The following is a 26,716-nucleotide window of genomic DNA, read 5'->3' on the forward strand; positions in this document are numbered from 1 at the left end:
GAACAAAAAGTGTTTTAGAAAAGAGTAAGAGTGGAAAGTTCTAGAAAAATATATAAATAAATATATAAGAGAAGATTTAACTTTATTTTTGATGCTTTTTAAAAGTTTTGCATTATCTTTGTAAGCAAAACATCTTTCAGATCAGACAACATGTAAAAAGGAACAGTTACAAACATCTGGGGCCGTATTATGACCTCTTATTTCCAGACAGTTTACGTCCTGAATTGAACTGACTGGCAAATTCGTATTATGATCGCAATAGCCAGCCATGATTAATAATGGTATAATAAGAATTTGCCAGTCAGTTCAATTCACGGCGTAAACTGTCTGTGAATAAGAGGTACGGCCCCATACGGCCCCTAAACATTTAATTACTCATAACTTTTCCGCGGTAAGTATCATTTTATTCGATAGAAAATTGCCTCTTATGGAAAAAGAAGATAAAGTCACTTACAAAACTTATAAATTTAATAATTGTAGTTAATTTCACTGTATCTTATGTCAATTTATATAAAAAAATAGTACCTGTACTGGTGAATGTGTAGGCGAAAACTCCGAGCTATAAGAGTAGCAGGAGGAATGTGAAGCGTCACTATTGTTGCGAGAAAGGGACGGCGTGTAGTGACGGGAGGGGCGCGGGCTCGCTGACGGACTGCTGTATACACTGTAATAATGTTTGTTTTAGGATTTTCGACCTTATTGTTAGGTATGAGAGTCGAGTTTTGAATTGTAACAATGTTTGGAGGTTGTTATACGATTTACAGTCTTATTGAAATAAATAAAGTCGAATTTTGAACGGAATACGTGACGGAAAAGTTTGATTGATGAGCACATAATATAACATTTCGCGTCGCACACAATTTGACTACTCATTATTAGCAGTATTAAAAGCGTTTAAATTAGTAAATTAAAAAATAAATATTTTTGAAAGTACTTATTACTACATATTATATTATAACTTTTTAGTCGTCAAAATAAATAAATTTGCAAATTGCAGGTAGAAATACATATTGAATATCATAATAAATATTATTAAAATAAAAACTTCAATACTAAAACTCGACATAAGTACCAGGGCAACATAAACCGGCACATACCTATGCGTGTACATGGAATGTACGGCGGAGTCAGTACTGGCGCTGGACTGCACTCTCGGCAGGCGGCCGAGCAGCGGCGACCCGTGAGCTCCTAGCAGCTTCTCCATGCCTAGTGGCTCGCATTTTAACTCTGCAAAAAATAATTACTATAAAATAAATAGATTACTATAGAAGTTGTATGAATGTTTATTGACAAAATAATTGAACAAGGGTAAGTTAATTTAGTTATGTATTTTGAAAATTTATGCCCTAAAATGAGAAAAGGGCGGTTGACTACTTTTAATAAAGCAGAGAGATATGGTTTCCGTATACCGTTTAGGGTTAGGATATATTACTGATATTACGATTAAAATAGTACTAGACTTCCAGTGGACATTTTATTCCTTCTTCTTTTTGGCTTACCCAACTTTATCTTTTCATAGGAACTACTTTTACGAACCCTTAATTACCTCCATGTAACCCACCATTCAACTGCGTCTCCTTCTTAATAGTCAAGTTCTGGACCTCAGTCATTCCACTGGCCATATGCGACATGTGTTCATACTGGTCGGAGAGGGCCAGGGACTTTGCGCTGCTCGTCGGCGAAGATGGCCGCCGGGCAAGGGATAGAGATGTACTGTCTGTTAGGACTGATATCTGTGGAAGTGGTAAGGAAGCCATGGAATAAATAGATTTGCACATATGGTATTTTTACATGATACCTAATACATTGACTGATTTTTCGAATAAAAATATATAATTAAGAATTTTTAAAAAGTAAAACGAAATAAGTCAAATTGCAACAAAAAATTTACAGAAACATTTATTTTATATCTTATTTCATTCAATTTTATCGAAAACCGTTAAGTGCTACAAAAAACACGCATAATTTTGAGAATTCAATTTATTTTTATACAAAAAAAAATAATTCATTTTATTGCGCTTATGTATTTTATAATAAATTTGCCTTGTGGTGAGACATTTTTCGATACTATCAATACTCATAGATATTAAGATATCTTTTTAAATAAACTAATTTGAAATAAACTAATAGTTATCTTTATATAAAATGGTACTCTTGAATATAACAATCAGAAAATAATAAATATTTTTCAATTATACTTCCACAACTATGTAGGTAAGCTAGAAGAATCAGCCTTGTATAGCTTGCACTAACGCATCGCACTTTATGCTAATGCTAATTTCTAAGCTCAAACGAGTTTAAAACTAGTTCCCTTTAACGATCTATAAAATCAACGACTAGATCTAGCCGTATATAGGTATTATATTGACTTTCTACAACCTAAGCGCGCTAGTCTTATCTATGACATAGGATAAATTATTGTAAATCGATTTTGTTCTAAATTAACGATTGCGATACAAATTGCGATATTGTTTATGTATTTTACAGTATAAATATTAAAACAAAGAGATAGTTTGTTAGTAACCCTGAACGTAACTCTTTGGGTAATAGAAATTAGAAAGTTGCATTGCATTTATTTACGTAGGCGTGTAATGGCGCCAAAAATATTATCTTGGCAGTTGGCATAACACGAACATAGTAATAGGGAATAGGAATGGTTCATTCTACTTATGTGTAGTATTCATACAATATATTACTTGCAAAAATGTATTTTTTTATGAGTTGTATAATTTTAATTACCATACAAGTTTAACTTATATGATACAAGATGGCGCTGTGTGTACTATCAAGAAATATTTATGTTGTAGCGAAAGCGATGCCGCGCGGTTTCACAAACAAACATAAAAACTTTGGATTAATTTTAACAATTATGTATATTCAAAATTTAATCCAAATCAGTGCTCTTTAATCATTTATTTTTATTTTTATTCAACTTTGAACCTATGTCTCATTTATCAAAGAGTTAGGGATAATACAGTATAGTTTTGACTTTTGAATAATATTTATCTTAAAAACTATCTTAATAAAGAGAAAATACTCACTCTATTCATACTGAGGCTTCTCTGATGCGGTTGCAAGGGCGCATACTTCAGGTCCAGCACTCTATCATCATCCAGACTTTGGAACGGTTCGGTCTTGACCGTTTCCGATTTTATTGTCACATTGCGCAGTGTGTCTATGGAATCTCTAGAGGACTGGAGGTCTAAGTTGCTTGTCTCGTCTGAAAGAAAAAATATAGTAAAAAATAAATGAATAGAAACAGATTTTTGTGAAGTCAGCCTTATATGAACGATAAATGCAAACAAATATATATACAGGGTGTCCCACTATTGGTATACTAAGCGCGAAGGAACTTGTAGTTTTGCATACACTGATCACGTAAAAAATACTTTTAAAAAAAATTACGTCCCAAAATTTTTTGCTAAATTTTTCCTGAAAATCCATGTTTTCTTCTCTAGCTTCGCGCAGCCGGTATATACCGCTTCTCTTATATGAGCATTTTATCTATGAAAACATAATCTTAAACGATAGCTCACGTGCTGGTGGCAAAGTTGGGCGGCTCGCTTGTTATGGGGCGTCTTTCCAAACTATACAAGGCCAGTACGCAACGGTGTGAAACTAATCACGTATAGTTTGGAAATAACTTTTTCACAAAGTTCTTCCAATCTATACAACAGCAGTACGCAAGTACTCGCGTATACTTTGTAGTGAAGTAAGTAAGAATAGCGCTCCAAAATATACAGCGCCAGTACGCATGCGGACTAATCGTGTATGTTTCGGAGTAAGCGCGGCGTCTTTCCATTGCTCGCGCTTATAATATTATTGTATTGCTGTTTTGAAATCTATTATTAAAATTCATGTGTATTGTGTATGTAATGTTGCGTACTGATCGTATTTTTTTTTGTATCGAGGATGCTTGTGTCTTCGTTCCCGACTATACTGCACGACTTACAATTGACAATAGTGCTAAAATGTAAGAATCTAATAAGTCCAGAAGAAGACGGTTGCGAGGCGACGGCTATTTTTGTGTAGTTAAAAAAAACACGAACCTAACCTAACCCATAGGTAACCCTTATATCTGATACCTATTTATTTTTCTAAGCTCACCTAATAATATTTTTATTCCATATTTTACTGAATTAATCAAGAAGAATAAAAGTAGATAGATATAGCTTTACAAGTCTTTGATTGCCTACGCATATTTATTATTTCGCTCAAGCGTAAGTGGTGTAGTAGGTATATTTAGTTATATTTTGCGTACTGATCGTGTATAGTTTGGAAAGAAGAAGCAAGCATCCGTGTTACAAAGTATACACGATCAGTACGCAAACTTCGTGTATATTTTGTAATAACAAACTTAAAAACAGCATTACAAAGTATACACGAGCAGTTTCCTATGGTTGCGTTCTGGCTATGTATAGTTTGTAAATACGCTGTTATGGGTGTACACATAAAGTTTTAAGAATTCATTTATTTGAAAAAAAAAATGCGTCTGGAATTTTTTAATTATTTTTTACGTACTCAGCGTATGCAAAACTATAACCTCCTTTGAGCTTAGTATACCAACAGTGGGACACCCTGTATATACAAAAATATATATTACTTATCAAAGAAGCATTTAAAGAGGAAAAAAATAGTGATCAAATTTAATTATTTAGGAATTAGATTATTCTTTAAATTGAGTTTAAAAACCGTTAAAAAGTTATTTATTTCTAAAAACATAATGCTACCAGCGATATAGGTATTTGCTTCGACAATAATCATAAAAAGTACAACAGTACATTTAATTACTATCATATGTACAGTACATTTGGAAGGACAGATCAGAATGGAAATGGTTGGAGGAGGCCTTTGCCGATTGGCAAACAAATCTTCAGAAAATAAAGAAACACCTAATATGTATTAAAATAATTAAAATAGTGAATAATTTTTTAGTTTTTGCAATTGTTTCATTTTCATTATATGTATGTATTACTTAAGTTTGATCTGAAATAAAAAGGCTAACTTATCTTATTTTACAGTCTACAGTACATTTACAGTTGATCAAATTAAATCAAAGTAAAAAAGGGAACATAGTCAAGTAGCTAACCATTATTAACACTGGTGTCTATGACCATTTCATGGTCAGAAAGCTCGCCTTCCCAGGACATCGGTCTCTCTTGCTCAAGGGGACCATCGCAACCTGACGATCGCTTCTTCTTGTAACGCATGTTTACCTGAAATTATAAATAATTTTTTAATCTATACTATATTTATAAAGCTGAAGAGTTTGTTTGTTTGTTTGAACGCGCTAATCCCAGGAATTATTGGTCCGATTAGAAAAATTCTTTCGGTGATAGATAGTCTCGCTCGAAAAACCCGCATAGTTCCCGTTCCCGTGGGATTTCCGTGATTAAACCTATCCTATGTGTTAATCCAAGTTAACCTCTTTATGTATGCTAAATTTCATTGTAATCGGTTCAGTAGTATTTGCGTGAAAGAGTAACAAACACACACACACATCCTCACAAACTTTCGCATTTATAATATTAGTAGGATATATTAATTACCTCTGATGGATGTTGTGTGAAGTCAATTTTGGAGATCTCAGCATCAGTCGAGTCTTCATCATGAGGGTCTGAAGACACGCTGATCCGGACCCCGCTCGAACTGTACGAGAATTGACCTGCAAAATATTATATTTTAATATATTTGTAGTATGATAGATGGAGTTAGTGGTAATCTAATTTCTAATGCGGTGGAGACTTACTAAGGCCATTCTCCCATTACGATACGCACAGGAGATTCAAGTATCCTGCAAGTCTCGGAGACTAGTCGCCGCGGAGTATCTCACATACATTTGTATGTAGGCTCGCACACTACGCTACCGGCGATACTTGCAGGATACTTGAATCGCCTGTGCGTATCGCAATGGGAGAATGGCCTAAAATTTCTTGATAGACTTCAAATGTTATGAAATGTTACAAGAAATTGAAATTCGAGCTTTAAGGTAAATTCGTACTTATTATTTATACTTATTCCTGTAAACGTTTATAACACTTCTAAAAGTGGGATGAGCTCAGGAATCAACCCCCTAAAAATACGCAAAATACTTAAATATCTTTTTAGTAATCGTTAAAAGTTTATTAAACTTCACGGTACTAAAAATATAACAAGTTCACAGTTATGTAAGTTCAGGGGTCAAGGCGTAGTATGACGTGCTGTTACCGTTCAATTTAAGTTATATATTTTGGTCTATGCCATAAATAGAACTACCGTATAAAGTGTATCATTTCATATGACGTATAAAGTGTAGGAAGAAATGCAATAACTTTACCTATACATACTCAGTATTATTTGAATTTTCGGTCAAAATACCTAATGATATGAACTTGATAGGAAATGCTTATTTATGAGCGTTGTTTTTTTTTACAGCAGGCTTTATTTAATAATTGTATAGCCTGTACTGAGGTAATACACCTACTCTCACTTAAAATCCCAACAAAGTCGGTTTAGACGTTTCGAAGAATTCGAAGATTGATTAGAGCCTCTGCTCTAGCGAGACAGACTGATTAAAATTGTAATGTCCTTTGAATTATGTTAACCCATTGAGCGGCCCGAACGGCACGATCGGTCCTACGACACAATAGATTTTCTATTGTGTCTGTGATTCCGGGGCCTGAGTTAGACGCTGTTATTCTGACTCTGTACTTCCAAACAAACACCAAAACCGATCACAACATATAGGTACAATAAGGAAATATCTTTGTAATATAATACATATCAAAAGATCTATATTGAAGGCAGTTCTAATCTAAATGACCTTGACCATAACGATAAAAACAAATAATAATTTATACAATAATCTCGTTAAATTTCTAATTTTGTTTTTAATTAGAAATACGCTAATACGAGATAAGCTTTTGCACAAGTTTTCCATTGAAAGAATTTAAACCTATTTATGAATAGACAAGAATGAATAACAACAACACAACAGACAAGAATGAACAATGAATAAAAGATTAGGGGAGAATATTTAATTTTATAATAATCCCTAAGGAAAGTGACAAAGAAGCCATTTAATCTATACCAATTACTCTAGGATCCATCCATTATTCTTTGAAAGATAAAAAAGGATGCTTACCACTACTCGTATTTGGTCCAGGCATGCTGATAGTTGTCACGGAAATGCGACCTCCTTCCACCTTCACCGCCTCACCCTCGCTGTTCATTGCGTTCATCGTACAACAACTAACATCACCCACTTATCGATAGTTCACTGCACTACACTAGCACCGCACTACGTGATAAAATAACATCCAAAAATATCGATATATCTCCCAAAATGTCGCTACAAAAATATTGGTACGATCATCTTGCGTCTCTAGTCGATAAGGCATCCGAGTGAATCAGTCTTTTTGTAGCCCAGTGGAACACGGTGTATTCACATGTTCTCAAACCCGCCGCGGTTCCAAGGTGCCTTGCTATGTTACCTGACACACGCGGGAAACTCGAAATCATCTTGTTTATCTGGAACAAAAGAAAAAAATATGTTATTGTTGTATTCTTTCGCAAGTATATCGTAAATTCCTACTATTCTTTTTAATTGTATTTGTATGCATTAAAAAACTTGTTGATCACCTTCAAAATTTAAATTCCATTCTTTCTTATTAAACGAATTTAAAAACAAAACGCGTTTTAAATTAGAAAACCGCGTGGAAAAGTTAACGCGCCTGTTTTCAAAATTGGAATAAAGCTGTCGTTCAGAAACGGTGTTTGTGTACACACGACGACACGCGTAGGGCCGTCGCGGCGCGGCCTTGCCGGCGTACCCAGTGTTGTGCGATAGCGCTGCGCATTATCGATACCGCGACGCCGCGCGCCGCGACCTCCATGTCATTGGCATTATGTTTATAATGCACGGGCGACGTACTGACGCGATAATGTGAATGAGTCGCATTCATTGTAATTTAAATAACGTTAATTGCGTCTTGAATTAACCGTATAACGTTGAATTACAATTTAAAATAAATTGATATTTTCATTGCTTTTACTTACTGTAATAAATGTTCAGCAACGTATTATTTTTGAAGAAAGCGAATACCTCAAGCACTTGGAATTTACATTTGATAAGATAATGTTAACTTATCGACAGCAAAACAATCACTAGCTGTACAAAATGTAGGAGTGGGGGGAGTAAAGCGGCCTTCACAGAGCCGGTTGTAGCGGCCGGTCGGTCGCGATCATTTCGCCTTTCGCGTAGACTGGTCCGCCGCTCCCAATATACCATTCGCTTATTTTATATTAGCTATTGAGTTTACATTTTAGTATCGAAACAAATCTAACAGTTTAAAAAAGCATGATGAGAACGACAGTTAATTATAGAGATATGAAGAAGCTGAGACCGTCTGGCAAACCAATTAATGTTCAATGGTCTTTTGCTCCCCAGACATTTCTTGGCTATCGCTATCAGACTGCCGTTGCCTTGGCAACTCCGGTAATTGCCAATTACACAATGCATCGCTTACATTACACGTTGCAGGAGCTTGCTATTAGGAAATCTTGGCAGTGCTTGTACTCGTAAAATCGCAATGTAACAAAACAATATTGTTAAATAAACATTTTGGAACATTTTGTGAATTACAAATTGCATTCCAAGAATGCAAGATCAAACGCTATTGTTTTCCTTGTTTTATTCGTTGCCGGTTGTCGTACGTATATTGTATATTATGAGAATATGTATATTATGAGAATCGAAAAGCCGGAGTCTTGATAAAAGGAGCAAAACTACACGCAAGATGGCGTCATCGTGGCCTAGACAAGGCCGAGCGGTCATTTGTACGATACGTCAGACTAGTGCCTTTGTCTGCAAATTGTTGATAAACAGTTTTAAAACCCTCTTTCACACATATTATACCAATAAAACATGTTGAATTTTAACACATTATTCAATACAGTTTATTGTATGCAAATAATATTTTTTTGATTAATGATCCGAGGTCAATAAATGAATTGTGCCACATTAAATACATAATAAATGATATGTAAAATAATTTGCTTATAGTGATGCAATATGTTTAAATTGTTATCAGGTATAAAGTACAAACGTAGGAATTGTATTCGTTGTTATATTTTGTTTAAAACCTTCATATGTTTCACTTTCACCCATAAGTATATAATATACCTATTTCAATTTCAGGGAATTGAAAGTAAATGCGCAATCATAGGTTGTAAAGTATTATCACGTATTTAATGTGTACTTAAATCTTGTGTGTGCTCAACTCAGTACTGTCCATTTATCGTTGATTCATTGATCGAGACGAGGCGACGACCGATTATTATCTTAAGGTCGCAGTACTATCTACGTGACGTAAGCATCATACCATGTACTGTGATAATGAATTCGTTACGGCAGGTGCTCTGCAAAAATACATTAATTAAAACGAGTAATTAAATTATATCTTTAATACTTTGCAATAAATTGCAATCCTCGATTGCACCATTCATTAATTCACCAATCTTGCAATAATTTTCCAGATTACTACAAGTCAATAAACTTCGATAACTATTGTAAATAAAATAAAAATAGTCGGACACTGTGAAAACAAGCAATCATTAGTTACAATTTATGTCGCAATTACGATCATTGACTTCTGTATGTCACGACCAGTGCTTTCGGTAATTGGCGTTGTTGACGTGTCTAACACTTAAAATTTCCCATGTCCTTGACCCTGATGATAAGAGGCCGTTCAAGAGTACAACGCACCCTATCACCCACGCACTAACTAAAATAGATGAGGTGAACACTCTAGCCATTTCACTCCTGTAATTTACGGGACAAAGAACTTCATTCCATTCAACTCTTATCAACGTATTGCACAAAGTACCTACGCGATAAAAGTCACGGCTCGCGGTATAATAGCTTATCATCGAGGGTTTAAATGAAAATACTCACAGCATTAGAACCACGAGGTTTAAAAGAACCAAGAGGTGAACGACATTTCTAATGAAAGTATTGCTAACTCTGTAACTCATATCTCATAGGTGCATCCACGGTCATGCACCTCTCATAAATTACTGGATATAGCATCGGGATTAGCTTTCCGATATAACAGTTATTTGTAATTCCAATTCAATATAATCCAATGTTCATTACTTTCATAAAAAATAACACAATGTTATATGGTTTTATTTTTGCTGTTCAACATTGTGCGATCTTTATTACGATTAACTTAACTAAGAAGCCTTTGAATCAAAAACTACATACTATAATATTATAATATCTGTTAATTTTATTTTTTAATTAAACACCCAGACGACAGCTGTCCAAATGTTCCGAGCAAATAAAGTGAAACTGAAACGCTAAATGTAATGTTGAACATTTACTTTAAGCTGGCATTTATTTGTTTAAATGTCGCATGAGGACTAAGGTCGTAAGTAACTGTGTCTTGTGTCGACAAGGTTTTACGATAAAATCTACGATTCGATTATCGATGTTGTAATTAACCCCGTCACCGCACTAGTTACACCTAGACCGGTAATTTTGAATTTGCAGTGCGTTTTTTGTGAATTTTAGCTGAGATATAGAATGGTGAATAGCGAAGCCAAGGTTGATAAAGTTTGGATTTTCTACGAGTAGTGAATGTGTGCCTTTCCATATGTATTTAATTTTAAATTACAAAATAAAACTAATTATATTTCCTTTCAGCGAACATTTTGAAGGACTTTAAAAAGTTTGCGTAAGCGTCGAGACATTGATTAATTTTGTAATAGAAATAATATTCGAGACAAAGAGGAGCTTACTTGAAAAATCTTACGATTTTGATGATAAAGAATTGACATTTTGATAAGAATAATCAAATCGTTCAGCAAAATTATATTATTTTTATTATTTTATTTTATTATTATTTTCCGTTCAACCACAGGTTCAACGCTGCGCGAGTTCATGTTAATATGTGTTTTATTTCTGTATAATCAGTAAAATATGGAGACATTTTTTTTCAATATAATCGTTATTTATTCAAGTTATTTGAAAACATATTCACAAAAGCTCCAAGTTTGAACACACATTTAGTTTTAGTTTTTGGTTACTAATTTTCTATGCACATCTTTACAAGACATACTCCTAGTCCTATCTTATTCCCAAATCCCCTTACCCCAGTCAAACATCACCCATAAATCAAGCGCATATAGCCTATAATTGAATAGCTAACACGTATATAATGTCCCCAAGTAAATGTTGAACACCTTGATCACAGTAACTGCAACGGAACGGTTGCCCAACGCTGACCCGTTGGAACTCATCGTATTTCGCATTAATTACATCGAGCGAATGGATATTGTAATTTTCCTTGAACGTGTCTATTATAATTTATAGAAATGTGTCAAAATTTTAAGAGCATTTTGTTCGAACATTTTCGGGGTAGATAGAGCGTCTGCTGAAAAAGCTGGCGAGGTATAAAGAGATAAAATACAAACGTCATGGTATGTTACATATTGAAAGTTTAATCCAAAACAAAACAATCTGCAAAAAAACTCTTGTAAACTGAAAGACCTACATTTAACTACAGAAATGACCTTCGATCAATTAAAATATAAGAATTTAACTAAAACATCGAAGGAAGAATCATAACACCCATATTTCAATATATGGGTATGCAGGTTTGTCCAATAAGAGAGAGGTATTACGTTTTTCAAGGGTGTTGTAGTGTGGTTATACTAAAGTAGATTTTACAGTTATTTCCTAATGCTGTTAAAAAAATTACAGACGTAAAAAATATAAGGTAGTAAAATAAAGCTCCCATTCACTGCTCGAAACACGGAACACCATTAAAATTATTGCTATTTGGCCTCGATGCTGTAACGCAAAAATTGTACAATATTCTACTATTATTTAAAAACCTCTTACTTTTATTACTCACTCACAATCAGTTTCTATATTCGTAGGCTAATTAAAGCTGTAAAAAAATAATTTCTTCACATCCTATTATTCATGAAAACAATGGTATATTTTACTTGTTGTACCTATCTATCCTAATACTAATGTTTGTTTGTAATCGATAGAGTGGTGCCAAAACTCTTTCGCCAACAGAAAACAACTCGACCAATGTATTGACCCTACTACATACCTACATACTATCCATCTATGCATATATACATATTTTTGCGTACAAACTATGCAAAATCCTGCCTACCTAATTTGCCACAAACCAGCATCTGTATCATACATCACTACAACTAATTTCTGCCAACCGTAACATGATATGACGACCTCGACATTCTGTAACGTGATCCTAATATTGCTCTGTCATTTGGCAAAATGTTTTGATTAGATCGTGATCGTTACAGGTGTGCAACGCCTTGAGGTTTGTACTTTGTTACGAGTTAGTACTCTCTGTTACTATATATGTATACTATTTTTTCGATAGATAATACGTTATGTTCTTTTTTACCATAAAATAATACGTTTTTGTTCTAATAAATAATAAGTGTATGGTTAGTGGTGGTTTTGTGTTCGTCACACTCATTTAAAATAGGAAATTGCGTTGGAAAAGAATCAGTCAAGTGAGAATGGCAAAGAAAATTGAGCTTTAGTGTCTGAATTAAAAGTTTATGATTATTAAAATTATTGAACGTTGAAAGATGTTTAATTTTGTATTACAAAATAAAAACAATAAAAACCTAATTACCAGCACATAAAAAGTAAAACAAACATTATATAATTAAGAACCACTTAGCTGTGACATTTCAACATATTATATACGAATATTTTTTTCCTCAATTCCAATGATATTGAAATAATATAATTAAAGACAAGTGGAATGTGGTTTCGGTTGTATCCGTTTGATTGCATCACGACATGTTTAATTAAATGCAATATGCATTTATCTCTGTCAATGATTCACGTCTAGCCGCTTTGTACCTACCTACAAAAACTGGGGAAAGGAAATTCCTCAGCATCTATGAGTTTATTGTAGCTTTTTTAAGTTATGTATCTTTATCTAACACTAGATGTGCCCCACGGTTCTACCCGCAAAGCTAATCGGTTGTTACTTGTTATTAATAATGCTAATGTACGTGACATTAGCATGTTTTTTATATTGGGTAAGGTTGGGTCGCCCAAGATCGGATGTGACATAAGATCGGATGCATGGAATAACTTGCAAACTAGGCAATATTCTCTACTGCTGCCAACACTACTAGATCCGCCATTTTGTTCTGCCCCTCTCTTCACTTTGCGGCCGGCCAGGCAAACTTCTTTGTCCAATTTTTTGAGGAATTTCCTGACCCAATCATTGATGCTCAATGTATGGACGTAAGTCCAGATGGTTTCCTAATGTGAACTTTATTATTAAACGCATAGAAGTGAAGATACTACATAGACCGATCTTCGGCCGAACTGTTATTTTTTTCACTATAGTAAGTCGAAAAAAGTCTACTTTTTAGGCTCTTAATTTGCTTAGATAGATAGCATCTACGCAAACCAAAAAATTAGGGGTTAAACAATATTTTTTTGTCATCAATTTACAGTTGACCGCAACAGAAAAACGACATCGAATCATGAGAAATAAAATAAAAAATACAGTACGTATAAAATTTTCGGCAAATACGTCCGATCTTAGCCGACCCAACTATATAGTGTATTCACAAAAATATTTTATTGATAATAAAGAAATTATTTTCGTAAGTTAATAAGATCTTATTTGTCAGGTACAATTCTTTATAATTGTGTAGTTTTAAGTTCTCTTTTCAATCCCATCATTGTCTTGGGTCAAGTCACAGTTCCAAATTGGAAAGTAAATATTTCTCAGAATTAAAGTAATATAAACAGGATTCTAACTGATGCGATCTCAATCCGAGCTTATCTAATTAATCAAACAAAGTCAAAGACCAAAAATTCCTTTTTTTCCTACCACAAAACAAAATCATCAAGGAATACATTTATTTTTATCAAAAACCTACTGTACTTTCTCCTTACATCGTAATTAGTCAAAACATTTAGCAACACGGAAACACAGCAGGCCCGGGCGCACTAAGCGCGAGGGGGGAGGGGGGAGCAGAAAAGTGGGGGGACGGTAAATGGGTCGAAACAACCGCATTCCGCGGAGCCGACACTTCAAGGTATGCAACTTAGCTGAGCTTGATATAAAAACATTACTAAGTTATGAAAATACCAGAGGCGAACAAAAAATGTGTGTAGATCCTTGTTTATTAAGCTTTTTAGGTACTGATGAACGGAATGCACCTTTGCAACTGGTTTGTATCACAGATATATTAAAAAAAAGTTACCAAAAACCCAATATAAATGAATTAATAATAGCGCTTTATTTAGACCAAATTTAGACCAATGCAATGGAAACAATATTAAAGGTACAACAACAAAAAACTTCGATCACCATATAAAGATGAAAATTCATCATAAAATATTTAACAGAACTTTAGTGCAAGCTGTATTAGGCGAATCGAAAGTCCCAAGACTATATACTCAGGTATTGAGTAAATTATATTTATTTCTTACACAATGCTTAACATCATCAATTGCAGCTATATGACTAATAGCAATCATCATCTCAGTTGCATAACACTCACTATCATCCTTCAAAATAACATATGCAATATGCCAGTATAATATATTCGTTGTAAGAGAAGGTCGTGCAAGCGTGACACAATTCAAAGGCAAAATTTAAAGTTTAAACCAGAATCAGAAAGCTAAATACAATCCAATTGGAGTTTGCTTCTGTCCTGAAAACAACTAAACTAAACTAGCCAAAACGATGGTACCTACGTATTAAATAATCCAGACGATAATCAACTAAAATACATCTTAGACTCTTAGGATGCTATCTCTTGATAAAAACATGGGAGCAGAAATTGGAAAAGCATCATGGACACTTTCAATATTAGCTACTTCAATACCCTTCCAATATTAAAATATATGTTCCCTTCACTGTTCATAAAATATAATAGTTATTCACAGACTAAAAATAGGCGCAGACCTAGCCTTGTTAACATTCCTCAATGAGTCAGTGGAAAGAATGTCAATCTTTGCAAATTTGATCTGCTCTCCAGACCCTCTTAATTGAAACTGTTGATCCCCAGTATCTTCGATTAATATAAAATTCGATTAAATATACCAACCATCTACTGATAGTAATTTACTAAATGTTTAGGTTTCTAAACCCATACAAAAACTTTATCCAGGTATCGATAGGTATATAATTTTTGATTCCCTTTCCTTATTTTCTCAAATACTTCAAAAAGGAATTGGACAATGTTGCCATACAGTCTACAAATTAAATTGTATAGAAAATTATTGCAGGAAACACGAGGTCGGAAAAATGAAACATCCAAGAACATTATAATCAAAATTATTTTGAGGTTAACTCAGTTCTAACGAAAGAACGAGCCGAAACCCCTCCAATAATCTTCTTATTAATCTTCTTATATATAAAAATGAACCGCAAAATGTGTTGGTAAGCGCATAACTCGAGAACGGCTGAACCGATTTCGATAATTCTTTTTTTATTATATTCCTTGAAGTACGAGGATGGTTCTTATGTAGAGAAAACGTAAACATGTACCACGGGCGAAGCCGGGGCGGACCGCTAGTTCCAAATATAGGACAGTAAAAAATTATCACGTTAATGTCCATCTGTGGTCCCGCCCATCTTGCTTTATAATTATAATTTGTATGATGACGAATCGGAAATTCTTATCCAGTTAATCACGATACTACGAAATTGTATGTTTAATTTGTATGAAAATTATATACAGTACAGACGAAGATAAAAATTGCAAGAAATACAGACGAAGCTAAATTTGCATGAAATACCTACTCTATGAAATAAATAAAGATTAAGCATAGAGATAGTATGTACTACGTACATCTCGAAGGCTTTTAGGATCCTACACGAGGTATAACAATATAGAAGATTTTAAAATTTCATAGGTATAAAAAAAATAATTGGCGCCTAATGAAGGCTCTACCATTACCCTATAAATGAATGTATCCATAATTCAGCCGAGCTTTAATCAAATAAAAAAGAAATACAAAGCTAACTCACAAGCGAAACATGGTCCGCTCGCTCCCCGATTGTGATTTGTCAATAATTTTATTACTTTTACATTATGTCCTTTTACTACTACTATTGATCGACTTCTATAAAACACGCAGTTTCAAAAGCTTCACAGTGAGTAACAAATAAAATCCGAATTCGGTGACTCAAAACGAGTACCTAATACCTATTGTAAAGGTCTCTTCATAACGGACAACTACCGGGTATTAATTTCATGTATCTAATAAACCTGTCAACGGGCCTGTCATGTCAATCTCGTTCAGTTAATTAATATAACTAACAAGTACTGTATAAAAAGTTGTATTGAATTATTAACATTTGTATAGGGGCTTTCTTTGTTGTTATTTTTTCGCTACCGATATATGTACTTACAAAGCTTTACTAGCTGTACTGACACGCATCTAAACATATGTGTACTGAAAAAGCCTATACTATATATTTTTTTCAAACCATTATCCTACCTATAGATGTGTTAAATTCTTGTGTAACCTTATCTATTATATTCTTCATAGCAGTATTATTTAAGTATAGTCACTTTAATTTTAAAATAGGTATAGACGTAGTTCTTGAGATTAGCGCGTTCTAACTTTTATTCGCGCTACCTTCATTCACGGTTCCTCTATTCACGGTACATTTATGCAACCCGCGATAAAGAGCTTTTACTGTACTAGTATACATCTTCTGCTTTATGTTACCCGGGTAAGCCAACCCGGTCAATTCGGATACCATTAGGGACGGGCCCTTACCGGCGCCACTGTCAAGACCAGTTTCCGACTGACTCACTGAATGTTTTCGCGGAATTACGCTCCGACACCGTTGTAAAACCTTCGGAGACTGTCTTGCCCAATTCCCAGCCTCCCGATACAATTATTGTGTTAAATATAGTATTGATTGATACATTGTATTGGTTAATAATATGAGAAATAACGTTTTTAATGCAAGAACCTGTCGGTGTGGAAGCTTTATAGACATAATTTGGTCTGGATTTTTTTTATATACAGATACACTTTCAGTCAACGTGGATTTAATATAGTACAACATTAGAACTGTATAATCATAAATTATATTTAGCAACATTTGAATATTTCTGTAAGCATGTCGCAAAAATATTTTTTCCCACGATATAAACAGAAAACTTAAAAAAAGCTCCATCAAGTGTCGTCTTCAATAAATCCAGAAAAGAGAATATATTACTATGTGATAATTGAAACAGGTTTAAGTACATTAATTATTCATTTATCAGCTATAAATAAAATATAGTACTGTAATGATTTAAAATTATGTCTTCCTCTTGAGTTTTCAAAGCGGTTCTGAAACTTGTTATAGATGCTTTAAATATATTAATTTAGCCGCGACGATAAACTGAATATTCACCAATAAAATGCAGTTTGCATTTTAATATTTATATGTGAACATTGGCCTAAAAGCACTAAAAGCTACATAAAAATTCGAATAAATTCGCTGGACTTTTTATAAACACAATTTTGATTTACACCCGCACACTAATAAACGTTTTAAAGGTAGGTATTATCTATATCAAAAAGAGCGTGTGCGCCGAGCATACGTGTCAGAAGTGAAACTTCTTTCATCTTTGCCAAGATACAAAGATCGTCGCCTTACTCCATGGCGTGACGGTATTGCCATGACGCGACATTGAAATTTTACTCTCAACGCGCCTAAAGAAGTTTCACTTCAAAAACTTCCATTAATATATCACACTCTCGCACCAACTGCAACATAACAAAAACCCACCAAACCTTTTCGCCGTCGGTTAAAAACACACGCTAATGACTTATGGGCACATAGGCTTTGGACATCAATTGCCACATTGCAACACTTAGGAACAAAAGAGTGCTTCGATGCGGTCTGCGAGATGCATTTTGTAACGCGTTACGTAATCATGCAGTTTGAGCTTGAGTTTTTATGGACGCAATTACGTATTGAAAGTCTGGTTTTTATGGGATGTGAAGAAGTGCTGTTTTAATAGGGTGAATGCTGGAAATATTCGTGTATTGTCATATGCTGCGGGCATTTAATTGTTAGTCGAAAGACTAGAGAGCTAAATGTTGAAATTATTTCATACAGTAGAGAGCTATTAGCCGAATTCTTTGGTATATAGCTAATTAGCTAAAGTGTGTTTGTTTCTTTGAACGCGCTTATCTCAGGAACAACTAGTCTGATTTGAAAAATTCTTTCAGTGTTAGATAGCCCATTTATCTAAGACCTACAGGAGAGGAGCTCTGCGGGTAAAACCGCGCACAGCTAATTAGTTTATAATACATTCCCTTACAAGTTACAATACTCGAGTACATATATGTACTAAACTACTAAAATGTCTGATACATAAAGTACATAGACATAATCGTTCCATAAATCCCCTAATTGGCTGATCGTTATTAGCTCAGATTACCATAATATATCGTGTAACGGTACACGACAGATCGTGTCGTATCTGTGCCGTCGGAGAACTGTGTCGCCGACTACCGCTAGGGTCACTGCAAGGAAATGTCAAGATACGTATTAGCTTTGTTTTTAATTAACATCACACGACACGATATGTGCGCACTTTTGGAGTATATCACGATAAATAGAGAAAGGATTATAAAGGACAAGTAAAATAGATGCGATTAAAAACGTTAGGATTATATTATTTGTACTATCAATCGTATTCTCAACCTAGAATAGTCCTAGAACATGCGCAATTATTAGTTCAAATGTCCTGAAACCAAGACTTCATTGTGCCTTTGTTCTTTGTGGTAGGCAGCAAACCTTTGTATTAGGTTTTAATTGATTGTCAAATCAAATCCTACAAATGATCGAATTCTAAACTAATAACTGAAATACATAGAAATAAGATATCTTTGACTACAAAATTAATGCAATCTTATAAATTGGTGAAAATTGCTAGGCTATAATATCTTAGAGGTACCTATATATCGCAAAGACTAAACCACATTAAAGATTTATAGACGTTCTTATGGTTGACGTACCGTTATGTTAGTCTCTAAGTAATGCATAATAACTAGGTACATAAAACAACTAGCGGTCCGCCCCGGCTTCGCCCGTGGTACCTACATGTTTAAACTACCCTATCTCTCAAGTTGGATCGAACTGCACATGGTGTGCGAATTTTATTATAATCGGTTAAGTGGTTTAGGAGTCCATTGAGGACAAACACACACACACACACACACACGAGATTTATATATATTAAGATTATATTATAAAGGTTGCTAAGTTTGTAACATAACAAAAACACAAAAGAACATAAAAAATTTAAACTATTTTCAACAGAATAAAAATTCGCCAGTTTGCGATAGCGAAAGACTATCGCACTACAGGTTCTTTGTTGAATACAAATTTGATTTGCATAATATGATAATATATTCTAAAAATGCGTGCATTACGTACTAATAAAAAATAAGACAAAGCACATTCGACATGGCTATACATTATTTACTTCCTACTATGTATTATTATAAAACATGATATTAAGAATAAGAATGTAACATTACCTGAGGGTATTTTATTAAAAGCACACACAGAATATTGTAAATTTAAAGTTCCCAACAGACAGCGAATAAGTACCTTAAAAATCAATATTTTTAAATAATAATACGACATTGGACTCATCAATAATTATTAACTATACTATTTATATTATCTATGTACAGCTATATTAGTGTTTAAAACTATTTCAAAATGAAACATGACTCAACATTTCAAGGATATTTTGCTAACGCACCTTTAATTCTTTGAACGTCCCTCACCTTTTCCTCTAATGTATTAAAAAAAGAGTTTATATACCTATATATATTACCTATACACGTTTAAAAATCCACGATAATTTGGCACAAAGCTTCATTTCCATAACACGTCACGCTTCCTGCCGTTGAAGGTCAAATTAAAAAGTTAACCGTCGAACAATCGAAATCCTTTGTACAATTAAAAAAAACATGGCCTCGATGACGTCATACTTCATGAAGAGAAAACGGGGCGTTTGGGAGCTTTATCAGTTTTTAATGTACTTACTTCGAAATTTTAATTAGGAATATTGAAGTTCGTGATGTAATTATCCAATATTTTGGATACTATTACCAGCTCGGTATAAACTGTAAATCATAAAACATAATCAAATAAACATACATTTTATGAAATATTTTTGTGATCTCAAACTTTAAATATTACGAGCATTTTACGACCGTGAGATTTGAACTTTTGTGTGTCATAAGCATATACATAAACATAAATTATACATTATTAATTTTATTTTTAATATAAATGATAATTAATAATTATTTCGTCATGAGAAAATTGTGTCAGAATATTTTAGTAACAAAACATTTGAGTGAGCAACAATGCGATTTCAAGCGTGAAATCTGATATGCATTAGATGTTGTCCTGAAATAACATATAGGATTAGGGTATAGCGCCCGGCAAACTTCTTGGACAAAAAGTGGTGAAGTTTTAGAAGTTTTAGAGCAACAATGAACGTGCAGTTTTTTTACATTTACACAGAAAATAGATACTGATGAGTGTTCTTTTGAATGTAACTACGAAGAATTTAATTCCACAATCACAATTCTAACAACTAAAGATGAATTAAACTGAGACCCTATCAGAACAACTTAGAGAACATAACCCAATCGAATGGACTTTGAACTACCATTGTAAGGCATTGTATACTCTATAGTCTATAGTACACTCTATGGTTTGGGAATTTAAAAATGGAACAAACATGAGAATAGACAATATGAAGGTCCCTGCTCCCTCCGTACTAAGCAGACGCGGTCTGAGTCACGCGGCCGCGCGCTTCCGCCTGATAGCAAGGTCACCGGCCGAGACGCACACACACAAACAAACGCACACCGGCATACGTGAAAGCAGTGAGAGTACACTCGTGCACACAAGCTCTTACGCCCTATAACGTTTTTACAGGGCAGACCGCAGCCTTTTGTTGCTAATGGATGTACTTGTGTTTTACAAGGTATATCGATGCGAATTTTATTAAAAAGGTAGGTAGGTACGATATAAACGTTGTAGGGATGTTTTTATTGTGTTGCATGTGTTCTAAATTAATTAATGTTTTGTGTACGTTTAGTTTGATGTTAAACGAATTAATTCGAAAGTAATCAATTTTGTCCGTTTGTCTGTTCATAACGTCCTTTGGATGGCGATACATAGGTATATCAAACTTGAAATAATGACAGATAAAACAACATATGAAACATTTTTCATCTGTCTTCAACCGATATGCAACATAAATAAAAAATTTGTTGCTAACAAAAACATAAAGAAAATATTTCTGTAATGCGGTCGGAATTGCACAAGCGAGTGAAGCAGCGGGCGAGAAGCTAGTTTTATTATAACAGCATCACTGCTCATATCCGCATAAATAGCATAGCGACAAAATGCCAAGAGACTGTCAAAACAAGTCTATTTCTGTTGAAATAAAATTCGAGGTCGTGAACGCAATCTACAATTAAACAGCTCTAAATTTTAATACCACCTATTCTTTATTCGTGTGCAACTGTGCTAGAAGCATTTCACGTGAACAGCATTATATTTTATCAAACACTATTTATCAACACTTTCCAATAATCTGAAAGCAAGAAATAATCAATCAAAGGATATTTTCACGCTCGATAAGATAATGTACAATTATTGCAATGTAATAAAGATTACGGTACCTTCTTATTTCACCGTAAACAAAATTAAAATTATCACACATTGATACAATTTTTTTGCTTTATAGGTATGAATAAAGAGCCACAAGTTCAACAAATTCAATTTTTAGCTCGTTTTACGCAAACGTCATACTGCATGCAAAACCCGTTTATTTTAGCGCTTTGTCAAAGCTAAAACTTAACAAGACATTAAAAAAAAACCTAATCATCGCTTCTGCATATCGACATTGGAAAAATCCACGACACTGAAACAAACACCAACAACCAACCAGACGCACCCATACTGTCATTTGCATGGCGCTTCCGCTACTCAAATTTTACAGTTATTATATGAATATCTAATTATTACAGTTGTTCAGCAGTTAATCAATCTCATCCGGCGGTAAACAATGAGCCCAGATCCTATTTCAACATTCATTTTGCAATTAAACCGCTTGCCGGAGAACGGTTCGAGATACATGCGCGATAACGAATGTTGCTTCCACTGCTTGGATTTTGTGCAAATTACGTGTTATACTTGTTTATGACACATTGCAAGTCGAGCTGAAACAATACCTTTCCCGTATTACGAACTAAACTCTACTGAAATAATTTCAAGCGTGAAATCTGATATGCATTAGATGTTGTCCTGAAATAACATATAGGATTAGGGTATAGCGCCCGGCAAACTTCTTGGACAAAAAGGGGTGAAGTTTTAGTACGCGCAAGCTTCCACCACTATAAGCTAAAAAGTAGCCAAGTTTCATGCCGGCAACTATATTAATCTGGATACTAAAATATGAGCAAAGAAAAGTTACTAGTGGAATCTAATATGTGATATTGGAATAATCGTGTTATTATAACAAGTTAAATAAGTTAGTCGCAATTGTCGCAGCTAAAGGTCACTATTTAATACTCCACAACAATTAACAGCATAATTAGTTTCGCGACTGTTCTATTTATAACTTCCAAATTAACGCAAAAAAGCATTCGGTTCCGTAAAACGCATAGACTAATTAAGAATAAAATATGCAGTGTCATATTGTTATTTTAAATTATGATTTAAGGGAGCGCATAAAGCAAAATAACCAATCTTCTATTAGATGATACGTGTAATATGCAAGACCAAATCTAAAAAATAAAATATATATCAAACTAGATGATATGTTCAACGATTCTGTTTAATCAAAAACATAAAATATTAAAATTTACTCGATAAAAAAAAATCACCAAGTTAGCTCTAATTTTCACACTTTTACGTTTTCTACTTGACATGGTAATACTTATTATGATTTTTTTTCATAAACAATTATATTAAAACATTTGCAAGATATTTGTCAGAGCATTTTGTGTAATTACTTTTAGTTTTGGTTTTATCTGCGATAAACCACTTTTGGCGCTCTTTTTTTCTCGAGATAAACGTTTGATTTTGTCACGATAAAAGTGGTTTATCGCAGATAAAACCAAAACTAAAAGTAATTACACAAAATGCTCTGACAAATATCTTGCATATGTTTTAATATAATTGTTTATGAAAAAAAAATCATAATAAGTATTACCATGTCAAGTAGAAAACGTAAAAGTGTGAAAATTAGAGCTAACTTGGTGATTTTTTTTTATCGAGTAAATTTTAATATTTTATGTTTTTGATTAAACAGAATCGTTGAACATATCATCTAGTTTGATATATATTTTATTTTTTAGATTTGGTCTTGCATATTACACGTATCATCTAATAGAAGATTGGTTATTTTGCTTTATGCGCCCCCTTAAACAGAATAGAATGACGCTCCTAGTCAGTAGTCACTAACCACAGACTATACTAAGCATTCCAAGTGCAACAATGCTTCCTTATTTTGCATATATGCAAACTCCTGGCTGATTGAATGAAAACCGTTAGAATTTATATACATGTGTGTATGTATATGTATAGAACGTGACAGGCCGTTTTATTATATTCGTTTCTGCAATACTATCACTGCCTACACACTAGATTTGTCTGTCGAAACCATTAGCATATGCGAGGGAGTGTCTGTACTCGCTCGTGGACTAAAATGGTTCAATATATTTTGAACTATTAGAACGCACACATTAGTCATTATAGACTAAATACAATGGCTGAGAATTAAGTTGAATTATATTATAGACAGATCTAGGTGACTTAGATTAATATGTATAAAAGCGAAAGGATACTCATTGACTGACTAATCGAAATCGAAGGAAACCTCGAAAACTACTTGATCTATGAATATAAGATTTGATAAGGAGGCTGTGTGTGGGAGATGATAGCTAAGAGTAGATTTAAAGTGAGCTTTGAAGGGGGCTGATATTCACATGTTTTAAACTACTAACTGGAGTGAAGGCTAGTTCACAATAGAATTGAAGGTTTGAAGTCTACTGTTGTAATGAAACGGTTTTGTTTAATATTTTTAAAGATTGTGTCTCACTTCGATATCTACAGAAATCTGGAATGCAGATAAACAACAGCGTGCAAAACCACGCCCCAAAGCTTGTAGGTAAATGTATTATATTTTATCTGTATTTATCTCAATTCTTGTAAGACTTGTCCTATATACCACCAAAAAAAACCTAACAGATAAGTTAAGTAAAAAACATGAGCGGATCTCTTTAGTAGTTTTTATCAAGGTACCTATAATATAACGGTTTTACATTACAATAAAACCGATATTATGTGCCGAAAAGGAAAACATACAGCATTGTTATGAAGCAGTGTATACTCAACCATAGATACGGAATGATTTCCATAGACTACATACAACCTCTAGTTCCAATTTATTCCGCTAGACGTCGTCGCTGTCACCAGCAAGGTGATGGGGGAACCAAATTCATTTTTCGAATCATAGTCTTCACCAGGAAGGACTTCCTGCAATGCTGTATGTTTTCCTTTTCGGCACATAATATCGGTTTTATTGTAATGTAAAACCGTTATATTAATGTGCCTCTGGAAAACATACAGCATTGTTATGAAGACGTGTTTGTTATCTGCTGGTGAAATAAAAAGACCACAACGCTATGATGAATATAAATATAAAATAAAACTACTACTTATGTTCTTATTTTTATTTTCTAACATTCAAACAATATATAGTATTTTAAATGTTTTCTTACTTGTAATCACTAAATCATGTCACATAAATATGCACAATATTTTAAGTTTAATTAAATTCAAATAATATACTATTTTAAGTAGCCTTTAACTTTGAATCAATATACAATCAATATAACGTTACAATATTCTACAAAAATATACACAATTTATTTGTTTATTAATTTTCATTGAATCTATATTCTATGATAATGTAAAAGTATTAAAAATCAAATTTCGATTATTTTCATTAGATAGTTCAATTTCACGACAATAATGTTTAAAAAATGTATTGGAGGATTTCCAATTTCCTCGTGATAATATTTCGTCTATAGGCTGATTCTCCAGCCATCCTAATGATGCTACCGCCGATCTACAGCTGCCTGGAGAAGCATTTATTCCGCTGTCTCTGAGTACAGAGCGTACCCAATTCCCAATGACTGTACGGGAAGCAGCTTTAGTTTTATTACCGAATGTTATGAATAGGTTTTTTAAATTATTAGCTTCACTACGTTTTGAATAACTCTTTTGTATTAAAAGCCGTACAAGAGTAACTGGACAGATGTTTTTATCCGGATGTTTCGCAAGTTTCCAAGCTGATTGACGAGAACTATGAGTATCTGTTTTTGAACCAAAAGCTGGTATTAGGTAGATGTTTTCACCATTATCAAAGAAACTGTTATCCGATATATTTAACAATGTAAGGTCATGAACCCGTCGGCCCGAAGCCAGTAATAATATCGTAGCTGTTCTACGAGAAATATCAAATAGGGTATCCTTTAGCGGGTTAGACGAGAGCCATTCAAGAACAGTTCTCGGATCCCATGTAATCAACGGTCTAACAGCCTTAGGATTACAGGCACCAATTGCTTTAAGGGTATGTTTAATAATAAAATTTGAAAATGACTCTTTTTCTATATGAGGACCGCAGAATGTTAAAATAGCTGATTTATGGACCAATATCGTGCTGTATGATAAATTCTCTTTGACGTTAAGGTGTATTAAAAAACGGGCGATATCCGCTGGCTTTGGACATTTTGGATTTACTGAACAATTGACACACCAGGATAGCCATCTTCTGAGGGCTGGCGTATATGTTGATAATGTGGAAACTCGCCAGCTTTTCTTTAACAGGCTCTTTTCCTGCTCAGACCAATCTTTTATTAGTTCGCCCCACCCCCAATCTTCCAAACTTTCAGGGTTAATGTCTGCACTTGTGGTGGGGGTAACAGTGTTGTTACATCTATCAGCACTTCTGGCAGGTTCCTGATCTGGTACGGATGATCCAGGGCTCTGGCCTTCAGGTCCTGGAGCCAGAACGCCTTCGGCCATTCTGGAACCACTACAAGATACGTTCCCGTTGCACTGTTTAGATGTGCTAGCACCCGTGGTATGAGGCTTGGCGGTGGGAATACCCATGCTAGCTGATACTTCCATGGCCTGCTGAAGGCATCTATATAACTTGCTGATAGATCTCTGCAGTCTATCGACACGTATTCCTGTACTACTGCAGACTTTCTTGTGGCAAACAGGTCGATTTGGGGTTGTCCCCACTTCTGGAACACTTTCGCTGTCGCTCTTGGTAATAGATGCCACTCTGCTGGACGTTTTCCTCGTGATAGCCTGTCCGCTATTATATTGTACCGTCCCGGTAGGTAATATGCGCTCACCGTTATCTTGTAGCGGTCCACTATTTGTAACAACTTGGAAGTTAGTGTTAACAAGGCTATCGATCTCGTCCCCCCTTCTTTCCGAATATAAGCAATCAGTGTCCTGTTGTCCGACTGAATTAGAACGTGTGCATTGCGCAACAGTTCTACATTCTTTTCTATAGCCGTTACTACTGCGTATAGCTCTTTTTTGTTGCAATGCCACCTTCTTTGACGGAC

General features: G+C 34.2%; 1 protein-coding gene and 1 long non-coding RNA gene across 3 annotated transcripts in view; one reads left to right on the forward strand and one right to left on the reverse strand.

Annotated features, from left to right (window-relative positions):
* LOC149489468 (uncharacterized) overlaps positions 1–26,716 on the forward strand; it is a 104,463-nt gene that overhangs the window by 64,094 nt on the left and 13,653 nt on the right. The window lies entirely within an intron of this gene.
* Hr39 (Nuclear hormone receptor FTZ-F1 beta) overlaps positions 1–26,716 on the reverse strand; it is a 42,039-nt gene that overhangs the window by 11,191 nt on the left and 4,132 nt on the right. The window contains exons 1-8 of one of the 2 annotated variants that reach the window (XM_089713490.1): positions 7,621–7,753; positions 7,124–7,509; positions 5,550–5,665; positions 5,090–5,216; positions 3,042–3,220; positions 1,562–1,733; positions 1,098–1,227; positions 526–664 (exon numbers count right to left, since the gene is read on the reverse strand). In XM_089713490.1, coding sequence (XP_089569616.1) covers positions 526–664; positions 1,098–1,227; positions 1,562–1,733; positions 3,042–3,220; positions 5,090–5,216; positions 5,550–5,665; positions 7,124–7,220 — 960 coding nt within the window. In that variant the 5' untranslated portion in view covers positions 7,221–7,509; positions 7,621–7,753. Of the gene's footprint in view, positions 1–525; positions 665–1,097; positions 1,228–1,561; positions 1,734–3,041; positions 3,221–5,089; positions 5,217–5,549; positions 5,666–7,123; positions 7,510–7,620; positions 7,754–26,716 lie in introns of those variants that run through there. The other variant, XM_089713482.1, reaches the window with a different exon arrangement.

The sequence above is a fragment of the Colias philodice genome, chromosome 3, assembly GCF_061535455.1.
Source record: "Colias philodice isolate Cphi_HAF_F1 chromosome 3, ilColPhil1 Martin Lab GWU primary, whole genome shotgun sequence".
In the NCBI taxonomy this organism is placed as follows: Eukaryota; Metazoa; Arthropoda; class Insecta; order Lepidoptera; family Pieridae; genus Colias; species Colias philodice.